This window comes from Hyperolius riggenbachi, chromosome 10 (assembly GCF_040937935.1).
Source record: "Hyperolius riggenbachi isolate aHypRig1 chromosome 10, aHypRig1.pri, whole genome shotgun sequence".
Lineage (NCBI taxonomy): Eukaryota > Metazoa > Chordata > Amphibia > Anura > Hyperoliidae > Hyperolius > Hyperolius riggenbachi.
The window spans coordinates 229,665,574-229,690,572 of NC_090655.1; the positions used below are offsets into that span (position 1 = coordinate 229,665,574).

At 44.6% G+C, this 24,999-nt stretch overlaps 1 protein-coding gene across 2 annotated transcripts; it reads right to left on the bottom strand.

Annotated features, from left to right (window-relative positions):
* Positions 1-9,144: 9,144 nt before the first annotated feature.
* LOC137536410 (oocyte zinc finger protein XlCOF22-like) lies at positions 9,145-21,836 on the bottom strand. 2 transcript variants are annotated; one of them, XM_068258602.1, is made up of 5 exons: positions 21,737-21,836; positions 18,818-18,896; positions 18,592-18,689; positions 18,049-18,487; positions 9,145-10,216 (listed from the first exon to the last, which is right to left on the bottom strand). In XM_068258602.1, the coding sequence occupies exons 2-5, from the start codon at positions 18,849-18,851 to the stop codon at positions 9,204-9,206; spliced, it is 1,584 nt and encodes a 527-aa protein (XP_068114703.1). In that variant the 5' UTR covers positions 18,852-18,896; positions 21,737-21,836; the 3' UTR covers positions 9,145-9,203. The 2 variants fall into 2 exon arrangements, with proteins under 2 accessions (XP_068114703.1, XP_068114704.1); XM_068258603.1 differs by lacking the exon at positions 21,737-21,836 and adding an exon at positions 21,492-21,607.
* Positions 21,837-24,999: the final 3,163 nt, after the last annotated feature.

The following is a 24,999-nucleotide window of genomic DNA, read 5'->3' on the forward strand; positions in this document are numbered from 1 at the left end:
CCTTGTGGAGAGTAGAGGCACAGCAAGCACAAGAAGTAAGCTGCCTTTGCACTGGCCACCAGATGCGACTATCAGATCACATCATATCAATCCCTGCCATGCACTGATGAGGACCAACAGTCCGAAACAGACTGTGTGCATGTTGGGTTGATGTGGTTCTGTAAAATGTATAAGCTATAGGTTTGCTATATACCAGCAATTCTGGGTGTAAGCCTGGGTTCAGGGGCATATAGAGATAATTTGCATATTAAGTAGTTATGCATTGTGGGAAGCCACAGTTGCTCCTAAATTATCACAAATACCTTCTGTTTTAACCACCCTGTCGTTCAATTTCCCCAGGATTTCCGTGCAAAAAGTGTTTCAATTAATTTCCAATAATTTTCAACCATTTTTTTGCAATCAATTTGCAATCAATACAGGTTATAGCATTGAATTCAATTAAAAAAAGTGTTTGCTAGAAGATGTTGATGATGCTGTGTGACCCTGGTGTCATCAACACCGATCGACGGGGGACATGTGATCGCCGAGGGAGAAGCAAAATCCGCCAAGGGACATTGAAGAAGGCACTGGGGAAGCTTGAAGGGATCAGCACGCCAATGGTGAGTATAAGACCCAGATGTATAGGTAGCCAGATGTGCAGCCAGGTATAGTTAGCCAGATGTGGAGCCAGGTATAGTTAGCCAGATGTGCAGCCAGGTATACAGTGAGCCAGGTGTTTAGCCAGATTTATAGGTAGCCAGATGTCCCCCCCTCCCCGTCTCAGCCCGTTGAGTAAATTGATCTACTTACCCGGGGGCTCTCTCCAGCGACGGCTGCAACAGCACTTCCTCTTTCACCAAGTCTCGTTCTCTGTACAGTTACATTACGAGACTTGGTGACATCACCAAGCCTCGTAATGTAAATGTTCAGAGACCGGGACTTCGGAGATGGAGGAGGGTGTGCGCCGCAGCCGTCGCTTGGAGAAAGCCCTCGGGTGAGTAGATCTATTTACTCAGTGGGCTGAGATGGGGGGGGGGGAGAGGATCGGGAGTGGGAAAGGATCAGGAAGGAGGGGGGAGGAGGGGGATAGGCCACCCGCACGCCGCACAGAAGGGGGATCCCCCCCCCACCTGCATAGCCGCCGCACAGAAGGGGGAACCCCCGCACGCACATTCTCTGCCCGCCGGTCCGCTGCCCAGGGATTCGCCAGGGTGGTTGGATGCTTGTTCTGCACGCTGGGGTAGCACAGATCGCTACCCACAGCGTGCAGACAGGCATCCAGCCATCCTGGGGAATCCCTCCGATGAGAAAAAAATGCAGCCGGCGGGGCAGAGAAACAGGAAATCTCCCTGTCGGCATGGACGTTTTTTGCAAGTTTTTGCTGGACGAGCTCAGCTCGTCCATACCGCCAGAACGTTTAAAAAGGCATAGATCCCTCACTGATCAAAATGTAATCAGAGAGGGAACCATTAAGAACTGGATGGAAATTGGAGCGGTAAGAAGCGGTAAGAAGCATGCCTGGTTGACAATTGGAGAGACTTCTGCCCGAAATCAGTCAAATTTATCGATCCAGTATGTTCTCAGGCCGACGTGGTAAATTGGGTGCATGGCGGTAACAGCGTGCAATATTGCAACGACCAATGAAAGCGACAACACCCCTGACCACTATCCCTCCTAATGTCGTGCCTCCCCCATCCTCGGTGCCATGCATTCAAATCTCACCTGTTCCAGCTGCCGCTAGGGATGATCAATGAGATGCAAATTGTTCCAAAATTATGCAAATATGTATGCAAATGTATGCAGTTTAAAATTGGACCAATCAATTTAAATCCAGGTTTAAGGCCTCATTTCCACAAACTTTTTAACTATGTGCTCAGCAAGCAGTTGCCAGGCAGCAGTGAGCAGTTGCCAGGCAGCAGTGAGCAGTTGCCAGGCAGCAGCGAGCAGTTGCCAGGCAGCAGCAAGCAGTTGTGAGAGTTTGAGAGGCATTTCACTGCCTGTAAACAGTTTGTGGAAAAGAGGCCTTAGGGCCCGTTTCCACTATCGCGAATCTGCATGCGTTTCCTGTATTCAGATTCGCACAGCCAATACAAGTAGATGGGCCTGTTTCCACTTGTCAGTTTTCCTGAGCCTTTTTCTGTGCAGGATTTTTCTGCACGGCAGAGCCCTCAGAATTCGCCTGCGTGTGGAATGCATGCGAATCGCTGCTAATGTATTTAATAGGGAAATCGCCTGCGGCTTTGGTATGCGAATTTTCATGCAAATTCGCATGCGAATTCGCATGGAAATCAATAGAAATGCACACCGGCACTGCCATGGTTAAATTCGCATACAGCGTCATTTATGCGAATTCGCATGAAAATTCGCATACACCCACATGCGAAATTCACATCCGAATTTTTACTGCGGCGATTCGCACCGCACAAGTGGAAATGGGCCCTAAATGCATTGGTCTATTTTCAAGCTGCATGCATTTGCATAAACTCAGAGCATTTTGCATATCTGTGATCATCCCTAGCTGCTGCAAGTGTTCAGCTGCTCCTGCTTCCCCATTCACACCCTATGAGGCCGATTCCAAATAGATAGCAGGATGAAATCAATTAAAAGTCTGTTGAAAGTCTGTGGAGCCACCACCACCTGCCAGGCCCCCAGGTCTCCCCTATTTAACCACTTGCCGACCGCACGCTTATACCGTGCGTCGGCAAAGTGGCAGCTGCAGGACCAGCGACGCAGTACTGCGTCGCCAGCTGCAGGCTGATTAATTAGGAAGCAGCCGCTCGCGCAAGCGGCTGCTTCCTGTCAAATCACGGCGGGGGGCTCCGTGAATAGCCTGCGGGCCGCCGATGGCGGCTCGCAGGCTAAATGTAAACACAAGCGGAAATAATCCACTTTGTTTACATTTGTACGGCGCTGCTGCGCAGCAGCGCCGTAAGGCAGATCGGCGATCCCCGGCCAATCAGCGGCCGGGGATCGCCGCCATGTGACGGGACGTCCTGTGCAGCCTGGATCACCGGGGATGAGCAGGTAGGAGAGGGAGGGGGGAATTTCGCCGCGGAGGGGGGCTTTGAGGTGCCCCCCCCCGCAACACCCAGGCAGGCAGGAGAGATCAGACCCCCCCTGCACATCATCCCCATAGGGGGGAAAAAAGGGGGGCAATCTGATCTCTCTGCCTGCAACCTGATCTGTGCTGGGGGCTGCACAGCCCACCCAGCACAGATCACTCAAAACAGCGCTGGTCCTTAAGGGGGGGTAAAGGGTGGGTCATCAAGTGGTTAATGTGCTCCCCTCCCATCGTATGTACTCCCCAAGGAGCATAACTACACTAAGCCAGGCTCCCCTGCAGAGAGCTGTCAACTAGCCAACCCCCCCCCCCCAGTATTTTAATTATCTGAGACTGATCACCATCACCGTGGGCCTGCTCCAGTATGTAATGCAGAACAGTAGCTGGGCTTTATACATTACCTTCTTCCAGTTCCAGCACCAGGATAGGTTCTCGTTCCTCTCAGTGTAGCTCATCGCCGCATGGTGCAGCCACACATAGTGATTGCTCTGAATGCATGTCACATTACATGCAGAAACTGAGGCCACTAGGTGATTGGCTCCATGGAGAGGTTATGATCTGGACTAAAGAGAAGTGTTTCACAAAATAGTAAATTGCTCTCTGCAAGCAGGGAGGTTTCCTACCTCTTTAAAAGAAGGAATGATCAAGCCCCTTCTTAAAAAACCTTCCATGGATCCAGATGCAATGAGCAGCTACAGACCTGTCTCCAACCTCCCCTTCTTAGGTAAAGTTATTGAAAAGGCTGTCTATCTGCAACTTGAAACCAGGCTGTCAGTAAACAACATCCTGGACCCTCTACAATCTGGCTTTAAGAAACACCACAGCTGTAAAACAGCCCTCATCCAAGTCTGCAACGATCTGCTCATGGTAAGGGACAGAGGGGAATGCTCCACCCTAATCCTGTTGGATCTCTCAGCGGCTTTTGATTAGAGATGTCGCGAACTGTTCGCCGGCGAACGGTTCCAGGCGAACTTCGGTGGTTCCCGTTCGCCTACCAAAGGCGAACTTTCCCGGAAGTTCAAATCGCCCCATAATGCTCTGTTGAGCAAAATTTTGACCCTCTACATCACAGTCAGCAGGCACATTGTTGCCAAACACACTGCTCTCAATGCTGGAGGCCCTTCCTCCCTCCTCCAAGCAAGGTCCTTATACCATTTGACTCACTTGTCTGCCTACACTAATTAGTTAAGGGACAGCTGCTACACACTCTGCTAGGGAGATTTTAATTAGCTTCTTGTGGGCCCCTCCTCCCTCCACCTATTCCCTCCTACCAGAGGGAGGAGAGTCTCATCTGCCAGGGAATTCCAGTATTTCAAAAACCAGCTTACATACCGTGACGAGGATTTGAACCCAGGTCTCAGTGTATGGTAGGTAACTAACATATCCATTATACCACCAACAATACTAGCTGAAAGTAGCTGAAAGTAGCTTAGCATGTACCATTTATGCTCAATACAAGAGAAAAATTAGACAAGACAAATAACATTTATATCACACTTTTCTCCTGGCAGACTCAAAGCACCAGAGCTGCAGCCACTAGGGCACACTCTATAGGCAGTAGCAGTGTTAGGAAGATTTGCCTAAGGTCTCCTACTGAATAGGTGCTGGCTTACTGAACAGACAGAGCTGAGATTTGAACTCTGGTCCCCTGTGTCTGAGGCAGAGCTCTTCACCATTACACCATACAGCCACTGCTTACGGATCTCTCTCTCTCTCTCTCATTGTATTTTTGAGCATAAATGGATTGAGCCTTTTGTGTTCAACAGTTGTCCAAAGAGAACCCCAGATAGCCAGGTAGATTCATCTCTCTCTCTCACCAACACTACATGCTGAAGCCAGCCTAGCATGTACCATTTATTGCTCAAAAATACAATTCCACGGAAAGGGGAGAGAGAGAGAGAGGAAGGAGAGAGAGAGAGAGAGAGGAAGGAGAGAGAGAGAGAGAGAGAGAGAGAGAGAGAAAGAGAGAGAGAGGAGAGAGAGAGAGAGAGAGAGAGAGAGAGAGAGAGAGAGAGAGAGAGAGAGAAAGGAAAGAGAGGAAGGAGAGAGAGAGAGAGAGAGGAAGGAGAGAGAGAGAGAGAGAAAGGAGAGAGAGAGGAAGGAGAGAGAGGGGGCCATATGCAATTCACTTTTTCACCTGAGTTTTCTCCTAGGAGATAATTTTTCATCTTCAATTTAAAATAACTTTTCAGCAATTTTCAACTAAAAAAGTACCAGAAAGTAGGTGAAAAAGTACTATCAAAATTGTTTTGAGTATTTTCTTGCTTTCTGGTGGCTTAAAAAGTATTTTATTGACAAGTTTAAAATTATCACTTAGGAGAAAACTCAGGTGAAAAAGTGAATTGCATATGGGCCAGAGAGAGAAAGAGAGAGAGAGAGAGTAGGAGACCTTAGGCAAGTCTTCCTAACACTGCTATCTTGTCTAATTTTTCTCTTGACAACTGTTGAACACAAAAGACAAGGCCATGTCTGGCTACATATCTGTAAGCAGTTGGCTGATGGTGTAATGGTTAAGGGGTCTGCCTCTGACACAGGAGACCAGGGTTTGAATCTTGTCTCTGTCTGTTCAGTAAGCCAGCACCTATTTAGTAGGAGACCTTAGGCAAGTCTTCCTAACACTGCTACTGCCTATAGAGTGTGCCCTAGTGGCTGCAGCTCTGGTGCTTTGAGTCTGCCAGGAGAAAAGTGTGATATAAATGTTATTTGTCTTGTCTAATTTTTCTCTTGTATTGAGCATAAATGGTACATGCTAGGCTACTTTCAGCTACTTTCAGCTAGTAGTGTTGGTGGTATAATGGATATGTTAGTTACCTACCATACACTGAGACCTGGGTTCAAATCCCCGTCACGGTATGTAAGCTGGTTTTTGAAATACTGGAATTCCCTGGCAGATGAGACCCTCCTCACTCCGGTAGGAGGGAATAGGTAGAGGGGTAGAGGGAGGCCTAAAATAGGAGCTTATGTGAAAACTAGATTTTTGCCTGGGACTTTTGATGTGTATTTCATTGAATCATGTCTGCCTCCAAGTATTAGAGCCCTTGAAATATGTTTTCTATCATTTTTCCAGCTGTCAAAGAATTTTTTCTATATTTCAAAGTTCGCCTCCCCATTGAAGTCTACAGGGTTCGTGAACCGAAAATCAGAGGTTCGCGACATCTCTACTTTTGATACAGTTGACCTTGAAATCCTGCTTAACAGACTGCAGGAGTACTGTGGCATCAGTGGATCAGTCCTCCAGTGGTTCAGATCATTCCTGACTGACAGAACACAGAGAGTATCCCTAGGACCTATAATGTCCAAACCTGCACCTCTACAATTCGGAGTGCCACAAGGATCAATCCTATCCCCTCTACTGTTTGCAATCTACATGTTGCCACTCGGTACACTTATCCAATGACATGGCCTGACGTACCACTGCTACGCCGATGACACACAGCTATACCTGTCCTTCAAACCTGGTGGAACAGATCCTACTCCAAAAATAAACTCTTGCTTAGCTGAGCTACAGGCATGGATGAATGATAACTGGTTGAAACTGAATGCTGACAAAACTGAGGTCCTTTTTGTCCAAAGCCAGCGCTCACCATCAAAACAGCTCTATCCTAAAGCAACACCAATCAGGATTGGGAATTCAGACATAAACAGCTCCAACCTTGTGCGCAGCCTTGGCGTACTAATCGATGGGGAATTGAGTTTCAAGAAACCTAATTTCATCTGTAGTTAAATCTTCCTACTTTTATCTGAAGAACATTGCAAAGATTAAAACATCTGATTCCCCCAGAGGATCTTCCAACCCTAGTTCACGCCTTCATCACATCACGGCTGGACTACTGCAATGCCCTTTATGCTGGCCTCTCCAAAAAGGACCTGCGTCGCCTGCAATTAGTGCAGAATGCTGCTGCCAGATTGCTAACAAACCAGCCTCGCCACTGTCACATTACACCGATCCTTCGCTCACTGCACTGGCTACCAGTAGAATGGAGAATACTCTTCGAGATTGGACTGCTGACATTCAAATCCCTGCACAATCTGGGCCCTGGATACATGAAGGACTTGCTGAAGCTGCACCACACCTCTACCAACCTCAGATCAGCAGGTTCCATAAACTTGGTCACTCCCAGAGTGCACCTCAAAAAATCTGGAGATAGAGTCTTCTGTCATGCTGCCACTACTCTTTGGAACTCCCTGCCACACCCAGTAAAGACAGCACCATCCCTGGAGCTATTCATATCCAGACTGAAAAGCCACCTGTTTAGCCTGGCATTTCCGGCCTTATAAAATTCTTCCTCTGTACCACGATGGTCTGAGCCATGCTTATGCGCTTTGAGTCCTATGGGAGAAAAGCGCTCTACAAATGTTATTTGTTGTTGTTGTTGTTATTAGGCTGCTACTGAGCAGAGGCAACAAAATATTCAGTCAACTTTATAAATGTTTAAATATAAAATAAAACCATGGGATATCTAAAAAAGTCATTTTAGGAGTAGGATAAATACAATTGTTTATCTCATCGGTTTATTTTCACCTCTGGTTCACTTTAAATACAAGATAAAACCATTGGATCCCAAGAAAACCATATTTAGCAGCAATATGATAGATACAGTGGTTTATGTCCTCAGTTTAATTTCAGTTCAATTCTGCTCTAAAGACTACCAGAGTTCAGTATAACTATAAAACTAGCATTACTCAGAACTTGAAGGAGAGAAAGGAACCTCCCGAATGTGACTTATTTGGTGTTGAAGGGAAATGTTTGTATTAGTAAAAATCCTTTACTGCATTACATGCATAAAAATGATGCACTTCTCTGAGTCGTTTTTGCTGTGAAGAAAATTTTTAATTTGCTATAGAGCTGCCCTGGGTGTTAAAAATGATGCTCGGTTCACTTTAAAGGAACACTATCAACACCCAAGTGTTCTAACATGACAATGTACAATTACTTTTTAAGTAACTGTGTAAACATTTTCCTATTTTTCATGTTAAATATCAGAGGCAAAAGCTTTAATTCATTGTGCGTAGGATTTAGCTCTATTGGAACAAATCATTTGCAAAAGGGGTGTCTGCCTCAATGCACAGCCAGTGTTTTTTGCATATCAGACTACAGAGTATTTTTCCCTGAAAGCAAAAAAGTATGAAAAGCTGTGGTGTCAAGTTTCACACACGCAATAACAAATGTTTATAACAAGTTACATTTCCTCTGCTCTCCTGCAGACAGTTCAGAAACAGACAGCTGCTGAGAACTTTCTCACACACAGGATTAACAGATGTAGTGTGAGGGAACTCCCCCTCACTCAGCTGTCAGATTTGACCAGACTTATTGTCATTTAAGAGTGAAAGGAATTTGGTACAGTAAACAAAGGAAATAAACAAGTGAACTGTATACATCATTATTTACCAGCGCTTAAGGAACTTTCTCAATCCCAGGTTTAAAAAAAAAAAAAACATGTTAATCGATAGTGTAAGAATTAAGCCATCTAGCAGAACTTGACTGGCAGAAAAAGAGTACACTGCAACTGAATATCAGCTAATTTGTCATGAATCAGCTGATTCCGTTCCTCTGCCAAAAATGATGGCAGAATCAAAGAGGAGACTGGGAGAATCTCCTATCTTATCTATAGACCCATCTCTACCTGGTACCTCTGCTGCAAGTGGTCTGAACAGCCCCCCTTCACAAGTGAAACAGCAGAGGGAGTGGAGTCTGACCCTTCTCTCTCTCTTCCAGAGCTGCTGCAGGACAAGATTTAAGGCTGCTAGCTGACCTGACCAGATAAGAACATCAGAGCCCAGCGAGCCAAGTTAACTTTACAGATGTCAGGGGGATACGAATGCTGTCCTGGGCGGTTTAATAAATGTGAATAAGTCAGCGCTGCCACCCGAGTACAGAGGGAGCAGCTGATTTGTCGTGAATCACAGTATACTATTTTTATGCTTGTCAAGCAGAGAAGTCGTTCTACTAGATGGCTTAATACGTCAGTATTGAGTTTTAATGAAAATGTAAATATTTCCAGTACTCTGAACTTTAAAATTGTAACCTGTGTCTCAGTATGTCTCTTTTACACCTTTCCCACAATCTGCACATTATAAAAGACACTAAAATTTGTAATGTCTCTGCATCATAATACTTTATTTTGTATTAAACTTTTCCACTCTGCGAAAGCAAAAAAGTATGTTAATTTGTGTGAATTCTTAGGTGTATATGCAATTGCTTTTTCCGAAGGAATCTTTTCCCACACTTCGAACATGAAAAAGTACGTTCGCCTGTGTGACTTCTTTGGTGTACTTTAAGGTTTCCTTTCCGAGTGTAACATTTCCCACACTCAGCACATGAGAAAGGCCACCTCTCTGTGTGGCTTCTTTGGTGTTGAAGAAAGTCTTGTTCATAATAAAAACCTTCTCCACATTCTGTACATGAAAAATTATGCTCTTCTGTGTGCTTTTTCTGGTGAAGAAGAAGGCTTGTTCTGAATATAAAATATTTCCCACATTTCACACATGAAAAAGGATGCTCACCAGTATGGATTCTTTGGTGTAAAAGGAGGCCTCCTTTTCGACTGAAGCCTTTCCCACACTCGGAACATGAGAAAGGATACTCAAATGTGTGAGTTCTTTGGTGTGCGTTAAAGTTTGATTTCTGACTGAAACTTTTCCCACATTCTGAACATAAATAAGGCTGCTCACCAGTGTGACCTCTCTGGTGCTCAATAAACCATGCTCTCCTAATGAATGTTTTTCCACACTCAGAACAAAAAAATGATTTCTCACTTTTGTGACTTTTCTGATGTACTTTAAGGTATGTTTTACAAATGAATTGATTCCCACACTCTGAACATGAAAAGGGCCGCTCTCCAGTGTGAATTCTCTGATGTACAACCAGAGATGAGTTCCTTGTAAAACTCTTGTCACATTCAGTACATGCAAATCTCTTATTATCACCTGTAGGTATAATGGTATGTGATGTAGCAATAGAGGCTAACTGGCTTCTTAGTGTAACAGGAAGTGATCTGTAGGCAGATTCCTCAGGATTAGAGGGATCCGGAGATCTGTCCTCATGGTAAAGTCTGTGATGTGTATTTCCAGTAATGGGGTTTCCTCCTGGAGAATGTTGTGTGAACCCATTATCTTCTGTATTCTCATCTGGAGGTGAGATAAGATGCTCTGGTGTGTTCCTGATGTAACGTCCATCTGGTGAGGGAATAATAATATTTATAGAACATGGGAAAGCTAATTCTTTAACAAAAATAAAACTGGTGATTCCACATTTGGCAAACAAAAACAGCAATGCACCATGCATGCGCACAGCCCACTATGACTGTTCAAACAATTCACAAAGTACTTCCTGGCCACCACAACATATGAAGGAGCCAATAGCGGTGCTTGTTCTGATATTCAAATACTAAACTTTGCTGAGGGCTTATTTTAATTTTTCCACCCATGATTCTGATTATTCTGTACAAATCGACCAATACGAAACCAGAGTCATATATTAGAGTATACAGCAGATAGTTGGTGCTATGATTTTCATATTCTTTCATATGGTGTACAGTATCTCCTCATTTGTTTGTACTATGATGTTATACTGAGGAATGGAGATGGGCCTTTCATATGGTGTACAGTATCTCCTCCTCATTTGTTGTTACTATGATGTTATACTGAGCAATGGAGATGGGCCTTTCATATGGTGTACAGTATCTCCTCCTCATTTGTTGGTACTATGATGTTATACTGATGAATGGAGATGGGCCTTTCATATGATGTACATTTGTTGGTACTATGTTATACTGAGGAATGGAGATGGGCCTTTCATATGGTGTACAGTATCTCCTCATTTGTTGGTACTATAATGTTATACTGAGGAATGGAGATGGGCCTTTCATATGGTGTACAGTATCTCCTCCTCATTTGTTGGTACTATGATGTTATACTGAGGAATGGAGATGGACTTTGCATATGGTGTACAGTATCTCCTCCTCATTTGTTGGTGCTATGATGTTATACTGAGGAATGCAGATGGGCCTTTCATATGGTGTACAGTATCTCCTCATTTGTTGGTACTATAATGTTATACTGAGGAATGGAGATGGGCCTTTCATATAGTGTACAGTATCTCCTCCTCATTTGTTGGCACTATGATGTTATACTGAGGAATGGAGATGGACTTTGCATATGGTGTACAATATCTCCTCCTCAAAACAAAAGAGAGCCCTATAGTGTAGTAAGGGCTGGTGCACACCGAGCGGCTTTTTCAGCGTTTCTGCAGCCGCTTGCGGCTGCGGATCCGCTTGGTCAATGTATCTCAATGGGGTGGTGCACACCAAAGCGGGAGGCGTTTTGCAGAAACGAAAAATGCTGGGGTGAGGCATTTTTTGGATTTCGGATGCGTTTCTGCCTCAATGTTAAGTATAGGAAAAACGCAAACCGCTCTGAAAAACGCCTGTTCAGAGCGGTTTTGCCGGCGTTTTTGTTACAGAAGCTGTTCAGTAACAGCTTTACTGTAACAATACATGAAATGTACTATACTGAAATCCGCTGCAGCAATCCGCAAAACGCTAGCAAAACGCCATAGAAAAATAAGAAAAAGCGTTTCAAAATCTGCTAGCATTTTGCGGATCTGCTAGCGGGTTTTGGTGTGCACCGGGCCTAAGTACTGGTATTAGGATGAAGAAAGTGAAGGTAAGTATAATTAAACTCACAAACCAGGGTTACCACATAGGCAACCACTGTAAAAGCAGGTGGGGAGATTAGACCTGACCCCATTCAGGATTAAGAAGTCGCTCTCTGTAGATAGGAATAAGGGGTAGCACCCCTCCACCAAGGGTGGACTCAGACAATATGCAATCAAACAGAGGAGCCAAAAGGATAAAAGTAGCTAAAAATGTTAAAAGCTAGAGGGGGCAGTGGTGGAATTACCTCCTCCAAGTAGACACAAGTTGTATTTTACACCAATATAGTTTATTTACATACTCCCAGAGTCAGTGCAACACGTTTCACGGGCTTGACCCCGCTTCATCAGGCAATATAGACAGGAGTAAACAGCTGTGGGTCAGAGACATTTGGCTAAGTATGAGATGCATAGTAATCTTGTAAAATAATGAATTGCAATCAACAGATCTTATTAAATTGGTTTGTAATAAATAAATAAATAAGTGTGCTTGAACTGGCAATATGTGTGCAATATAACACATGTGGGGGAAAGAATATAAAGCACAGGCTACGAAAAATAAGTGTGGTGTAGGTGGGAGCAGTCACCCATATGTGAGGGGAAAATTAATTAAAAGTTTAAAAACATAATAAAAACTCTAAAAGGGCCAAGAAAACTATGCTGCAAGGCAAGACAAGACAAGACACATATGGGGGACTGCCCCCACCTACACCACAACACACATATTGCCAGTTTAAGCACACTTATTTATTTATTACAAACCAATTTAATAATATCTGTTGATTGCAATTCATTATTTTACATTACCATACATCTCATACTTACCCAAATGTCTCTGACCCACAGATGTTTACCCCTGTCTATATTGTCTGACGAAGCGGGATCACGCCCATGAAGTATATAAATAAACTATATTGTTGTAAAATACAGGGTGGGCCATTTATATGGATACACCTTAATAAAATGGGAATGGTTGGTGATATTAACTTCCTGTTTGTGCCACATTAGTATATGTGAGGGGGAAACTTTTTCAAGATGGGTAGCGACCATGGCGGCCATTTTGAAGTTGGCCATTTTGAACCTAACTTTTGTTTTTTCAATAGGAAGAGGGTCATGTGACACATCACTCTTATTGGGAATTTCACAAGAAAAACAATGGTGTACTTGGTTTTAACATAACTTTATTCTTTCATGAGTAATTTACAAGTTTCTCTTTGTTTACAGCCATTGACATGTCGCCGAGATTAACACGTGAGGAGCGGATAGAAATTGTGTTGATGTCTGGTGAACGCAGTAACCGGGTCATTGCAGTAGATTTCAATGCAAGACACCCTTCGAGACCACCCATCTCTCATGCTACAGTTAGCAAACTCCTAAGCTTCGTGAAATTGGTTCAGTGTTGGATTTGCTAAAATGTGGCCGCATGAAATCTGTCACTTATGAAGAAACATCAGTGGCTGTCCTAGTTTCATTCAGCAAGAGCTCACAGCGTAGCACTCATCGCATGTCACTGGAGAGTGGCATTAGTCGAACATACCTTCGACGGATATTAGCTACTCACAAATGGCACCCTTAAAAACTCCAGCTACTGCAGCATCTCAACGAGGATGACACAGATCGGGGCACTGAATTTGCAGAATGGGCAAAACAAAAATTGGAACAGGATCCTCAGTTTACGCAGAAGATTTTGTTCAGTGATGAGGCAAACTTTTATGTGAATGGTGACGTTAACAAACAAAACCCACTGGTCTGACACTAACCCACATTGGATAGATCCCTCCAAGACTGTTGGAAGCAAAAAATTGATGGTATGGTGTGGTATATGGGGTACAAAGATAGTGGGGCCATTCTTCATCAATGGAAACCTCAAAGCCACTGGATATGTGAAATTGCTACATGATGATGTTTTTCCCTCTTTATGCACTGAAGCTGGAACGTTCCCTGAGTTTTTCCAGCAAGATGGTGCACCATCACATTATGGGTGTCAGGTCCGAGCATTCCTAGATGAACAGTTTCCTGGAAAGCGGATTGGTCGTCGTGGGCCAGTTGAATGACCCCCAAGGTCTCCCGAACGGACTCCCTTAGACTTTTATCTTTGGGGTCATCTGAAGGCAATTGTCTATGCTGTGAAAATACGAGATGTGCAGCACCTGAAACTATGGCTAATGGAAGCCTGTGCTAGCATTTCTCCTGCGGTGTTGCTATCAGTGTGTGAAGATTGGCAGAAGAGGGTAGCATTGACAATCCAACACAACGGGCAGCACATTGAACACATTTTAAAAGTGGTCAGAAACTTGTAAATAACTCATGAAAGAATGAAGTTACGTTAAAACCAAGCACACCATTGTTTTTCTTGTGAAATTCCCAATGAGTTTGATGTTTTACATGACCCTCTTCCTTTTGAAAAAGCAAAAGTTGGATTCAAAATGGCCAACTTCAAAATGGCCGCCATGGTCACCACCCATCTTGAAAAGTTTCCCACCTAACATATACTAATGTGCCACAAACAGGAAGTTAATATCACCAACCATTCCCATTTTATTAAGGTGTATTCATATAAATGGCCCACCCTGTACAACAATCTTGTGTCTACTTGAAGGAGGTAAGTCCACCACTGCCTCCTCTAGCTTTTAACATTTTTAGCTACTTTTATTTTTTGGGTGCCTCTGTTCGATTGCATAGTATCTCCTCCTCATTTGTTGCTACTATGATGTTATGCTGGGAAAAGGAGATGGACCTTTCATATGGTGTACAGTATCTCCTCCTCATTTGTTGGTACGATGATGTTATACTGAGGAATGGAGATGGGCCTTTCATATGGTGTACAGTATCTCTTCATTATTTGTTGGTACTATGATGTTATACTGGGGAATGGAGGTGGGCCTTTCATATGGTGTACAGTATCTCCTCCTCATTTGTTGGTACTATGATGTTATACTGAGGAATGGAGATGGCCCTTTCATATGGTGTAAAGTATCTCCTCCTCATTTGTTGGTACTATGATGTTATACTGGGGAATGGAGGTGGGCCTTTCATATGGTGTACAGTATCTATTCATTATTTATTGGGAACATGATGTTATACTGAGGAATGGAGATGACCCTTTCATATGGTGTACAGTATCTCCTTCCTCATTTGTTGGCACTATGTATCCCCTCTTCATTTGTTGGTACTATGATGTTATACTGAGGAAGGGAGATGAGCCTTTCATATGGTGTACAGTATCTCCTCCTCATTTGTTGGCACTGATGTTATACTGAGGAAGGGAGATGCGCCTTTCATATGGTGTACAGTATCTCCTCCTCATTTGTTGGTACTATGATGTTATACTGAGGAATGGAGATGGGCCTCTCATATGGTGTACAATATCTCCTCCTCATTTGTTGGTACTATGATGTTATACTGAGGAATGGAGATGGGCCTCTCATATGGTGTACAATATCTCCTCCTCATTTGTTGGTACTATGATGTTATACTGAGGAATGGAGATGGGCCTCTCATATGGTGTACAGTATCTCCTGCTCATTTGTTGGTGCTATGATGTTATACTGAGGAATGGAGATGGGCCTTTCATATGGTGTACAGTATCTCCTCCTCATTTGTTGGTACTTGATGTTATACTGAGGAATGGAGATGGGCCTTTCATATGGTGTACAGTATCTCCTCCTCATTTGTTGGCACTATGATGTTATACTGAGGAATGGAGATGGGCCTTTCATATGGTGTACAGTATCTCCTCCTCATTTGTTGGTACTATGATGTTATACTGAGGAATGGAGATGGGCCTTTCATATGGTGTACAGTATCTCCTCCTCATTTGTTGGTACTATGATGTTATAATGAGGAATGAAGATGGACCTTTCATATGGAGTTTATATATAAGGTTGGACTGTTGTTTATAGTCCTTTTTCTGGAAACCTCCCACTTTAATTAGATGGCCCCTAATACATTACTATATAGTTTTCCAGATGTATTGGTTATCCCCTCTGGTGTTTTTCTATGATGTTATATTCATACGCTCCAGCCAGGAGTTGTGGTGTCCACAATAGAGTTGGGGATTATAGTCTACTTCCCTCCTATTCTCTCTCTTCTACCCTGTCATATGCTTTGTGTAATTAGGGGTGATAGCAATCCCTGGAATCCTACAAGCTTAATGTTTTTTTTATATTGTATATGTATGTGTATTTATGTGATATGATGTGCAATACACTTGAGCCTTCCCCCTTTCCACCCTGGCGATTGTCCTTTAAGAGTATCCCATTTACCTATTTAGGTGCGGTGGGAAGGGGAGTGGCCTCTTAGTATTTAAAGATTGACTTGTACATGTCATATGAGCTACGACTAAGAACCGGTAGGATCAGAAATGTGTCAGCTTACATGCTGCCATGCTTTTTTCCTAATTTTTCTAATGAAGATTTAATAAACTAATAACTATGTTTATTTTATGGAAAGAGTGCGGAGGATTTTGTTTACTAATACTTTACTATAGATCCAGAAGTGCTCAATAAACCAAGCATTTATAGGTCCACTTCAGTTTGTAAATCCCCAGTAGTCTGAAACTCTGACATATCATTCAATAAAAATTTGTTTTCCTACTTTTTATTACTCATACAGTTATCATATTTGCTTTTGTGCATAAGTAGTATTATTCATTTAGAAATTACAAGTTCCCAAAGTACATTTTTTTTTGCTCTGAGAGCTGCAATTGCATTTTATTCATAACGAGTGTATTTCTATTTTATTGTACCTAGGAATGATTTCTGAGTAGCTCTCTGTTTTCTGGAGTATCTGCACAGAGAATGTTTACATTCCTCACTTGATACAATTAAGTAAACACAAGATAATGTTATCTCAAGTTCGGATGTGTCTAGCTTTCACTGCAGGGAGCTTGTAAGTCCTGTGTTTAACTAGTTGAATGTTGTTCTAGTAAAACAAAAATGGTGTAGTATATAATATGCTGTAAATAATCTATTAGAGCAAAGAAGAATGGCTGGGTTTCATTCCGCTTTAAAGAGAACCAGAGACGAAGCACCCTCATGTATTTTACCATATATCAATGGGAATATGACAGTAAACACCTACTCTTCTCTTTGTTTCTTTCTTCACTGCTCAGTCTGACTGTTATCAGCTCTGATAAGAATCCCGACTGAGCATTCAGTCTAGCTTTGCCCCGAATGATTATGGCTGAGTCAGTCTTCTGTGATGACTTTTTAAGCCCAAGTCTGCCCCCTTGTCTCTCTGATTTCCTGCTATGAGGATACATAGCAGGAAATCAGAGCCAGGAGGGGGCGGGCTTGGGCTTGAAAAGACATCACAAAAGACTGACTCAGCTATAACCATTCTGGGGCAAAGATAGACTGAATGCCTAGTCGGGGATTCTTATCAGAGCTGCTAACGGGCAGACTGAGCAGTGAAGAATAAAACAGAGCAGAGTAGGTGTTTATTGTCATGTTCCCATTGATAGATATGGTAAAATACATGAGGGTGCTTCGTCTCTGGCTCTCTTTAAAGGACACCCGAGGTGAAAATAAACTAATGAAATAAAGAGTTGTTTCTATCCTCCTTCTCCTAAAAATGACTTTTTAAAATATTCCAGTTTTATTTTATATTTAAATCTACTTTTTAAGTTTTTACTGTTTTATTGTTTTTGCTTAAAGGCGTCATCATGGGGATATGAGGACAATAAGTGCTACTTACCCGGGGCTTCGTCCAGCCCCAAGCTTCCAGCATGGCCCTCGCTGCAGCTCCGCAGTGAGCCGTTCGCCTGTGAAGCTTCCCGGTCCCCGGCGCTGATGTCAGGCCAACCTGGAGGTCGGCCTGAACTGCGTCTGCACAAGCAGCGCTGTCAATCACCGCCACATGGACCGAAGCGTACTGCGCAGGTGCAGAACACAGGCGAACGGCTCACCGCGGAGCTGCAGCGAGGGACATGCTGGGAGCTTGGGGCTGGACGAAGCCCCGGGTAAGTAGCACTTATTCTGCTTATAATCGCCCTGATGATTCTTTTAATGACACATTCATTGAAGTATGCCAGACATAAAATCTATGAACTATTGTCCCTTTTTATCTCTTTCCTGCTCTCAGTAGCCATTTTCTGCTAGGGAAAGTGTTTTAGTTGTAATTTCTTATCAGTGATGGTCACACTGTAGTCTGACCCAGTCCTGACAGGAACTGCCACTTACATACCTAATGTTTAACTCTTTCAGGCAGAGGAATAAAAAAAAGGAACACAGCTAGGCAGTGTGTGCTAGGCAGTGCACATAAACATGTCCATCTCAACATGTCACCTCGGGTATCCTTTAAGATGTGGGGCATTTATAGTTATATTTTCAAAGACAATTTAGGGATTTCTTACCTGAGCTGATATCTAAAGAACATTCTACTTTTTTAATCATCCTCTTCATTTGACTCTCTTTTGTGGACTGCTGGTCACTCCTTGCATCCATCTCTTCTTCTCCCTCTTTAGTTGTCCTCCTCGTGTCATCCTGCTCCACAGGCTGATGGTCACTCTTCACATACGTCTCTTCTTCTTCCTCTTTCATTGTCCTCATCATTTCACCCTCCTCCGTAAATTGCTGATCACCCCTCAAATACGTCTCTTCTTCCTCCTTAATTGTCCTCACCATGTCACCCTCATCCATAGACTGCTGATCACCCCTCACATACGTCTCTTCTTCTTCCTCTTTGATTGTCCTCATGATGTCAACCTCCTCTGTACACGGCTGATCACCCCTCACATATGTCTGTTCTTCTTCCTCTTTAACCTCAACTATAACATCAAGTTGTTTGTAAAACTAAATCGACATAAAGGAAAAAACAGCAATGAAGTAAAACAAAAAATCAGAATCTTGTATAGTCAGGAGTCACTTTTCAGTTCTACACCCTCACTTCAACCTACCTCATAATGGGCAGGGATGGTGTGATCTTCCTGTGTACAATTCTGGGAATAAAGAGGACCTGTACATCTCTCTGGTGGGTTTCTGTTACTGGATCCATCTGTAGGAAACACACACACACACACACTGACTGAATACATTGTCTCTATGTATTTTCAGATGATGGTGGATCTAAGTGGACCCACCGTATTGCTCTGTCCTTTGCAAGAAATGAAAGTCTCCTCTTACCTGGTGATGTGAGAGGCGTCTGATTCTCCATCATGGTGTCCTTGTAGAGGTCCTTGTGTCCTTCTAAATACTACCGCTTCTGTGTGAAGATATAGACAAGGACATCCTATCACTTTATAGAATGTATGTGCATTTGGCTTGCAGACTCTTCTGATGCAGAGAAGTGATTAACGGAGAATGAGGGAGTTTGTGTATTACTAATGGTGAACTTTGATTAAAAAACACACAAAGCCCCATGCAAAAGCCAATGTACCCTCATAAGCAGAGCGCATTTACCATAAGGCACTGTAGGCATGTGACTACGGACGCCTGATGATGGAGGGGCGTCTCACTTCCCTCCCCAGCGCCTCCCTCCTTCCCTATGCAGAGTCCTGATGAGAGTGTAAATGAGAGTTTACTCACCAAGCTCTCGTCATTCCACTGACGAGATCTCCCTTCAGTCAGGGGCACCTCTAGCTACTTAATACTGAGGGTACCTCTGGTTACCTAATGCTAAGGGGCACCTGTAGCTACCCATGACTGGTAAAGGATAAGTGACACCTGGGCCAGCCAGCACACTTGCAGCACGGTTCGGTAGGGCTTTGTGGGTTCCTCGGAGGGCAAAGTTTAGGGTGCCAGGACATCTGTGCCTATAGAATCCTGTGTTGTAAATCCAGGACTGCTCATAAGTGAATGTTACTGTATTACATCTGAATCTTCATAGTGTAATATCAATGCTACAACAGATCATGGGGCTGATTCACAAAGCTTTTCTGTTGCATTATCTCACCTTACTTATTAACTCACAATTTATTTCTCCTTAGATGACTTAACTGATAGGTTATCGCTTCTTATTTGTTTATCTCATGAATTATCTCTCCTTATCTGTTTATCTCATGAATTATCTCTCCTTATCTGTTTATCTCATGAATTATCTCTCCTTATCTGTTTATTTCATGAATTATCTCTCCTTATTTGTTTGTTCAATAGCTCTGCTTAAAGTGGCCATACATCTATCGACTTGGCGGCCGATCGACCATTTGATTCAATACCTTTTCTATCAGGACATTGGCCGCATGTATTGGACAGCTGCAAGATGTCGTGGCCGTCGTGGACGATCGGATGCGCAGTGGTGATGGTGAGGAACGCGATGAACTTGCCAAAACCCCTGCTTTGTCCCGCCAATGTCAAGTGTACCCCCCCCCATTACTTTCACCACTGGCTCAGGGCTCTGTCCTCCATTTATACACGAGCCCAAATTACTCCGGCAACCACATGGGGCGTGTGTACAGACTGAGCACGGAGCCCAGAGCCAGGCAGACACGGACAGGTAAAGTGCACTGGGCATATTTGACATTAGGGAGGACAGCGCCAGGCCGGCAAGATGGCGGATGCAACGTCACAAGGCCAATTCCGGATCATTTTCAGTATGAAATCGATTGTTAATCGGCCTGCGGTGTATGGGCAGCCGACAGATCAATCTCTAATCAGATTTGATTAGAGAGAGATTTGTCTCTTGGTTGAATCTGCCCATCATTGCTAGATGTATGGCTACCTTTACAGTTAAGGTGAAAAATAAGCACCGTAAGCTGTGAGAATTACTCCCACGTGTCCACCCTTGCAAAAGTATCATCAAACAAGGACAGTATAGCAGGACAGCCAGGTAATGTGTATTGTTTAAAAGTAAAAAAACAACAATATGGCAGCCTCCATATTCCTCTCACTTCATTTGTTGTTTAACCTCCCTGGCGGTAAGCCCTAGCTGAGCTCGGGCTAAGCTGCCGCAGAGGATTTCTCAGGCCCTGGTGGGCCGATTTGCATAATTTATTTTTTTTACACGCAGCTAGCACTTTGCTAGCTGTGTGCACAAACCGATTGCCGCCGCTCCCTGCCGATTCCCGCCTTGCTGCGCCGCCCCCCCGACCCCTTGTGCAGCCTGGCCAATCACCACCAGGCAGCGCTAAGGGGTGGATCGGGACTCCCTCCGACGCCATGACGTCATCCCGATCGTCGGCATGGCGACAGGGGAAGCCAAACAGGAAATCCCGTTTTAAACGGGATTTCCTGTTTGCTCTGATCGCCGGAGGTGATTGGAAGAGGAGGAGGGATGCCGCTGCACAGTGGCTATCATATAGCTAGCGCTAGGCTAGCTACATGATTTAAAAAAAAAATTTTTAAAGTGCTGCACCGCCATCCTGGCGATTTTATTGTAACGCCAGGGGGGTTAAAGGGAAGGTCAGAGGTGATTAAATATAAAAAATAAATCTACTTACCTGGGGCTTCCTTCAGCCTCTTGCAGCCGTCCTGTACCCTCGTCGCAGCTCCGCTCATTACTGGTGGCCCGGGTCCCGTCCGGTGCAATATGCCTACTGCGCTCCAGCATGCAGCTCATGGAGTCATACTGACGTCATTTGGACTGTACTGCACAGGTACAGTAGTTCTGCGCCTGCGCAGTACAGTCCAGATGACGTCAGTGCGACTCCGTGAGCGCAGTAGATGCCGACATGGCGGGGTCACCACCAGCAGGGACCGGGGGCCACTGCAGCTGTTGCGAGGGCACAGGAGGGCTGCCAGGGGCTGGAGGAAACCCCAGGGAAGTAGATTTACACAAAATGACATAGTCCCCATTACAGTTATAAAATAGATACTAAGTACTGGGCAATTCCCCATTATTTCCCATTAATTATGTACATACATTTTATCTCTGAAAAGGATTTCACAGTAGCCCCATCCCAAAAAAGCTGGAAGGTTTTTACTGTGGCTAGTAAGGGATAAAGTCAGGGCTGACCCTGTAGTCACACAGGGAGGGAGGAGGAAGAAGGAGGCATATACGGCATGTGGTGGGGGAAGAGCCTAGGCTTGTGTTTAGGCGAAATCCTTGCTGATGGGGAAGGGACATGGATAATTACTGGGTATAAATATGCAATAAAATAGCGTTACCTCCCCTGTTGCCAGTACCAGCAATGTACTAGTAGAGAGCAGCCTGCGGAAGACTATGCTGTGCATTATTTCTGTAGTAATATATGCTGCATAATACTACTCTCTGTACTTCCTCTAAAATGGAATTTCCTGTCCGTAAGCGCTCCATCTTGTGGACAATAGGGGAAACTGCAGCCATTGTTGCTCTTTCTTACTACGTCCCGGCGTTATGTTATGCAGGTTCTTCCATCATCAGAGCCAGATAAACTAACAAATCAAAATATGGTGATATGACGTGGTGTTGCTGTTTGGATTAAAAATAAATATAATTCAAATTCTGGCTATATAATTCAGGTGAGGTGATGAAAATAAACACAACTTTGTCAGAATTTGCAACCTTTATCATTCTTCCTCTGTGGGGTGCAAATTCTGACAGGTTGCATAAAAAGCTACTTTTGGTGAAAATATTTGCAACCTCTACCATTCTTCCGCCTCACATGAACCTTACAAACTTTCTGCCAAACACTAACCTGCCCTACATTGTGTCTAAACTACCCTCCACCCATCTCATGCCTAACCTACCCTATTCCAACCTGTGCCTGTAACTAACCTCCACCTATCCCATGCCTAACCCACCCTATCATGTGCCTAAAACTACCCTCATAAATTCCCGTGCCTAACCTACCCTATCATGTGTCTAAAACAACCCTCCACCCATCTCATGCCTAACCTGCCCTCCAGTCATCGCATGCCTAACCTACCCTATCCTGTGCCTGAAACTACCCTCCACCCATCCCATGCCTAACCCACCCTATCCTGTGCCTAAAACTACTCTCCACCCATCCCATGCCTAACCCACCCTATCCTGTGCCTAAAACTACTCTCCACCCATCTCATGTCTAACCTACCCTATCCTGTGCCTAAAACTACTCTCCACCCATCTCATGCCTAACCTACCCTATCCTGTGCTTAAAACTACCCTCCACCCATCCCATGCCTAACCTACCCTATCCTGTGCCTAAAACTACCCTCCCCCCATCTCATGCCTAAGCTACCCTATCCTGTGCCTAAAACTACTCTCCACCCATCCCATGCCTAACACACCTTGTCCTGTGCCTAAAACTACTCTCCACCCATCTCATGCCTAACCTACCCTATCATGTGCTTAAAACTACCCTCCACCCATCCCATGCCTAACACACCTTATCCTGTGCCTAAAACTACTCTCCACCCATCTCATGCCTAACCTACCCTATCCTGTGCCTAAAACTACCCTCCCCCCATCCCATGCCTAAGCTACCCTATCCTGTGCCTAAAACTACTCTCCACCCACCCTATCCTGTGCCTAAAACTACTCTCCACCCATCCCATGCCCAACCCACCCTATCCTGTGCCTAAAACTACTCTCCACCCATCTCATGCCTAACCTACCCTACCCTATGCCTACAACTACCCTCCACCCATCCCATGCCTAACTCACCCTATCCTGTGCCTGAAACTACCCTCCACCCATCCCATGCCTAACCCACCCTATCCTGTGCCTGAAACTACCCTCCACCCATCCCATGCCTAACCCACCCTATCCTGTGCCTAAAACTACTCTCCACCCATCCCATACCTAACCCACCCTATCCTGTGCCTAAAACTACTCTCCACCCATCTCATGCCTAACCTACCCTATCCTGTGCCTAAAACTACCCTCCACCCACCCCATTCCTAACTCACCCTATCCTGTGCCTAAAACTACCCTCCTAACTCCCATGCCTAATCCACCCTATCCTGTGCCTAAAACTACCCTCCCCCCATCTCATGCCTAAGCTACCCTATCCTGTGCATAAAACTACTCTCCACCCACCCCATGCCTAACCCACCCTATCCTGTGCCTAAAACTACTCTCCACCCATCCCATGCCTAACCCACCCTATCCTGTGCCTAAAACTACTCTCCACCCATCTCATGCCTAACCTACCCTATCCTGTGCCTAAAACTACCCTCCACCCATCCCATGCCTAACCTACCCTATCCTGTGCCTGAAACTACCCTCCACCCATCCCATACCTAACCCACCCTATCCTGTGCCTAAAACTACTCTCCACCTATCTCATGCCTAACCTACCCTATCCTGTGCCTAAAACTACTCTCCACCTATCTCATGCCTAACCTACCCTATCCTGTGCCTAAAACTACCCTCCACCCATCCCATGCCTAACCCAGACTATCCTGTGCCTAAAACTACTTTCCACCCATCTCATGCCTAACCTACCCTATCCTGTGCCTAAAACTACCCTCCACCCACCCCATGCCTAACTCACCCTATCCTGTGCCTAAAACTACCCTCCTAACTCCCGTGCCCAATCCACCCTATCCTGTGCCTAAAACTACCCTCCATCCATCCCATGCCTAACCTACCCTCCAGTCATCCCATGCCTAACCTACCCTATCCAGTGCCTAAAACTACCCTCCACCCATCCCATGCCTAACCTACCCTCCAGTCATCCCATGCCTAACCTACCCTATCCTGTGCCTAAAACTACCCTCCAGTCATCCCATGCCTAACACTAACCTCCCCTGTCCTCTGTCTGACACTAATCTTCTCCTATAGGATGCAAATATTGATGCAAAGAGGTATAAAGAAACCTTAATGAGTTTGGCTATTTTAATAACCTAGCTTGACAACAGTGAGCATTAACATTACAGACAACTACACATGTTCATTTCAGGCAAATCATGCTCTCATCAGGCCTCTGTATACATAAATATCTCACAGGCCCAACCGGCAATGGAAGGCCAGATATTTTGTAAGAGAAAAAGCACAAAGTAGCATCTGGACCAACAGGGGTGGCGCCAGGGGGTGATTTGGGTGAAGAACCCCCTAAAATTCTTCAAGCACCCCTAAAGCACCCCCCAGCGTGAACTGACTTTCGGCGTCTAATAGACGCAGTGTTAGTTCACCAGCAGCAGCAGCCCACAGCTCCGGCAGCGGCAGAGCTACAGTAAAATGGTGTCTGAAGCCCTGCTCTGGAGACTTCGAGTCTGCAGTGCAGGGCTTCGGGCGCCATTTTACCGTAGCCCTGCTCTCAGTGCGGGAGTTTCAGTTGCTGGCTGGCAAAGGATCGTGGGAGCTGCACACCAGAGGTCTACAGCAGGTGAATCCTCTTTTTTTTTTTGATGTATTAACAAGTGTATTTACTGGGCAAGTCTGCCACATGGTTGAAGTGTTCTCTGATCAAGTCTGCCACACATGATTGAAGTGTTTTCTGATCAAGTCTGCCACACATGATTGA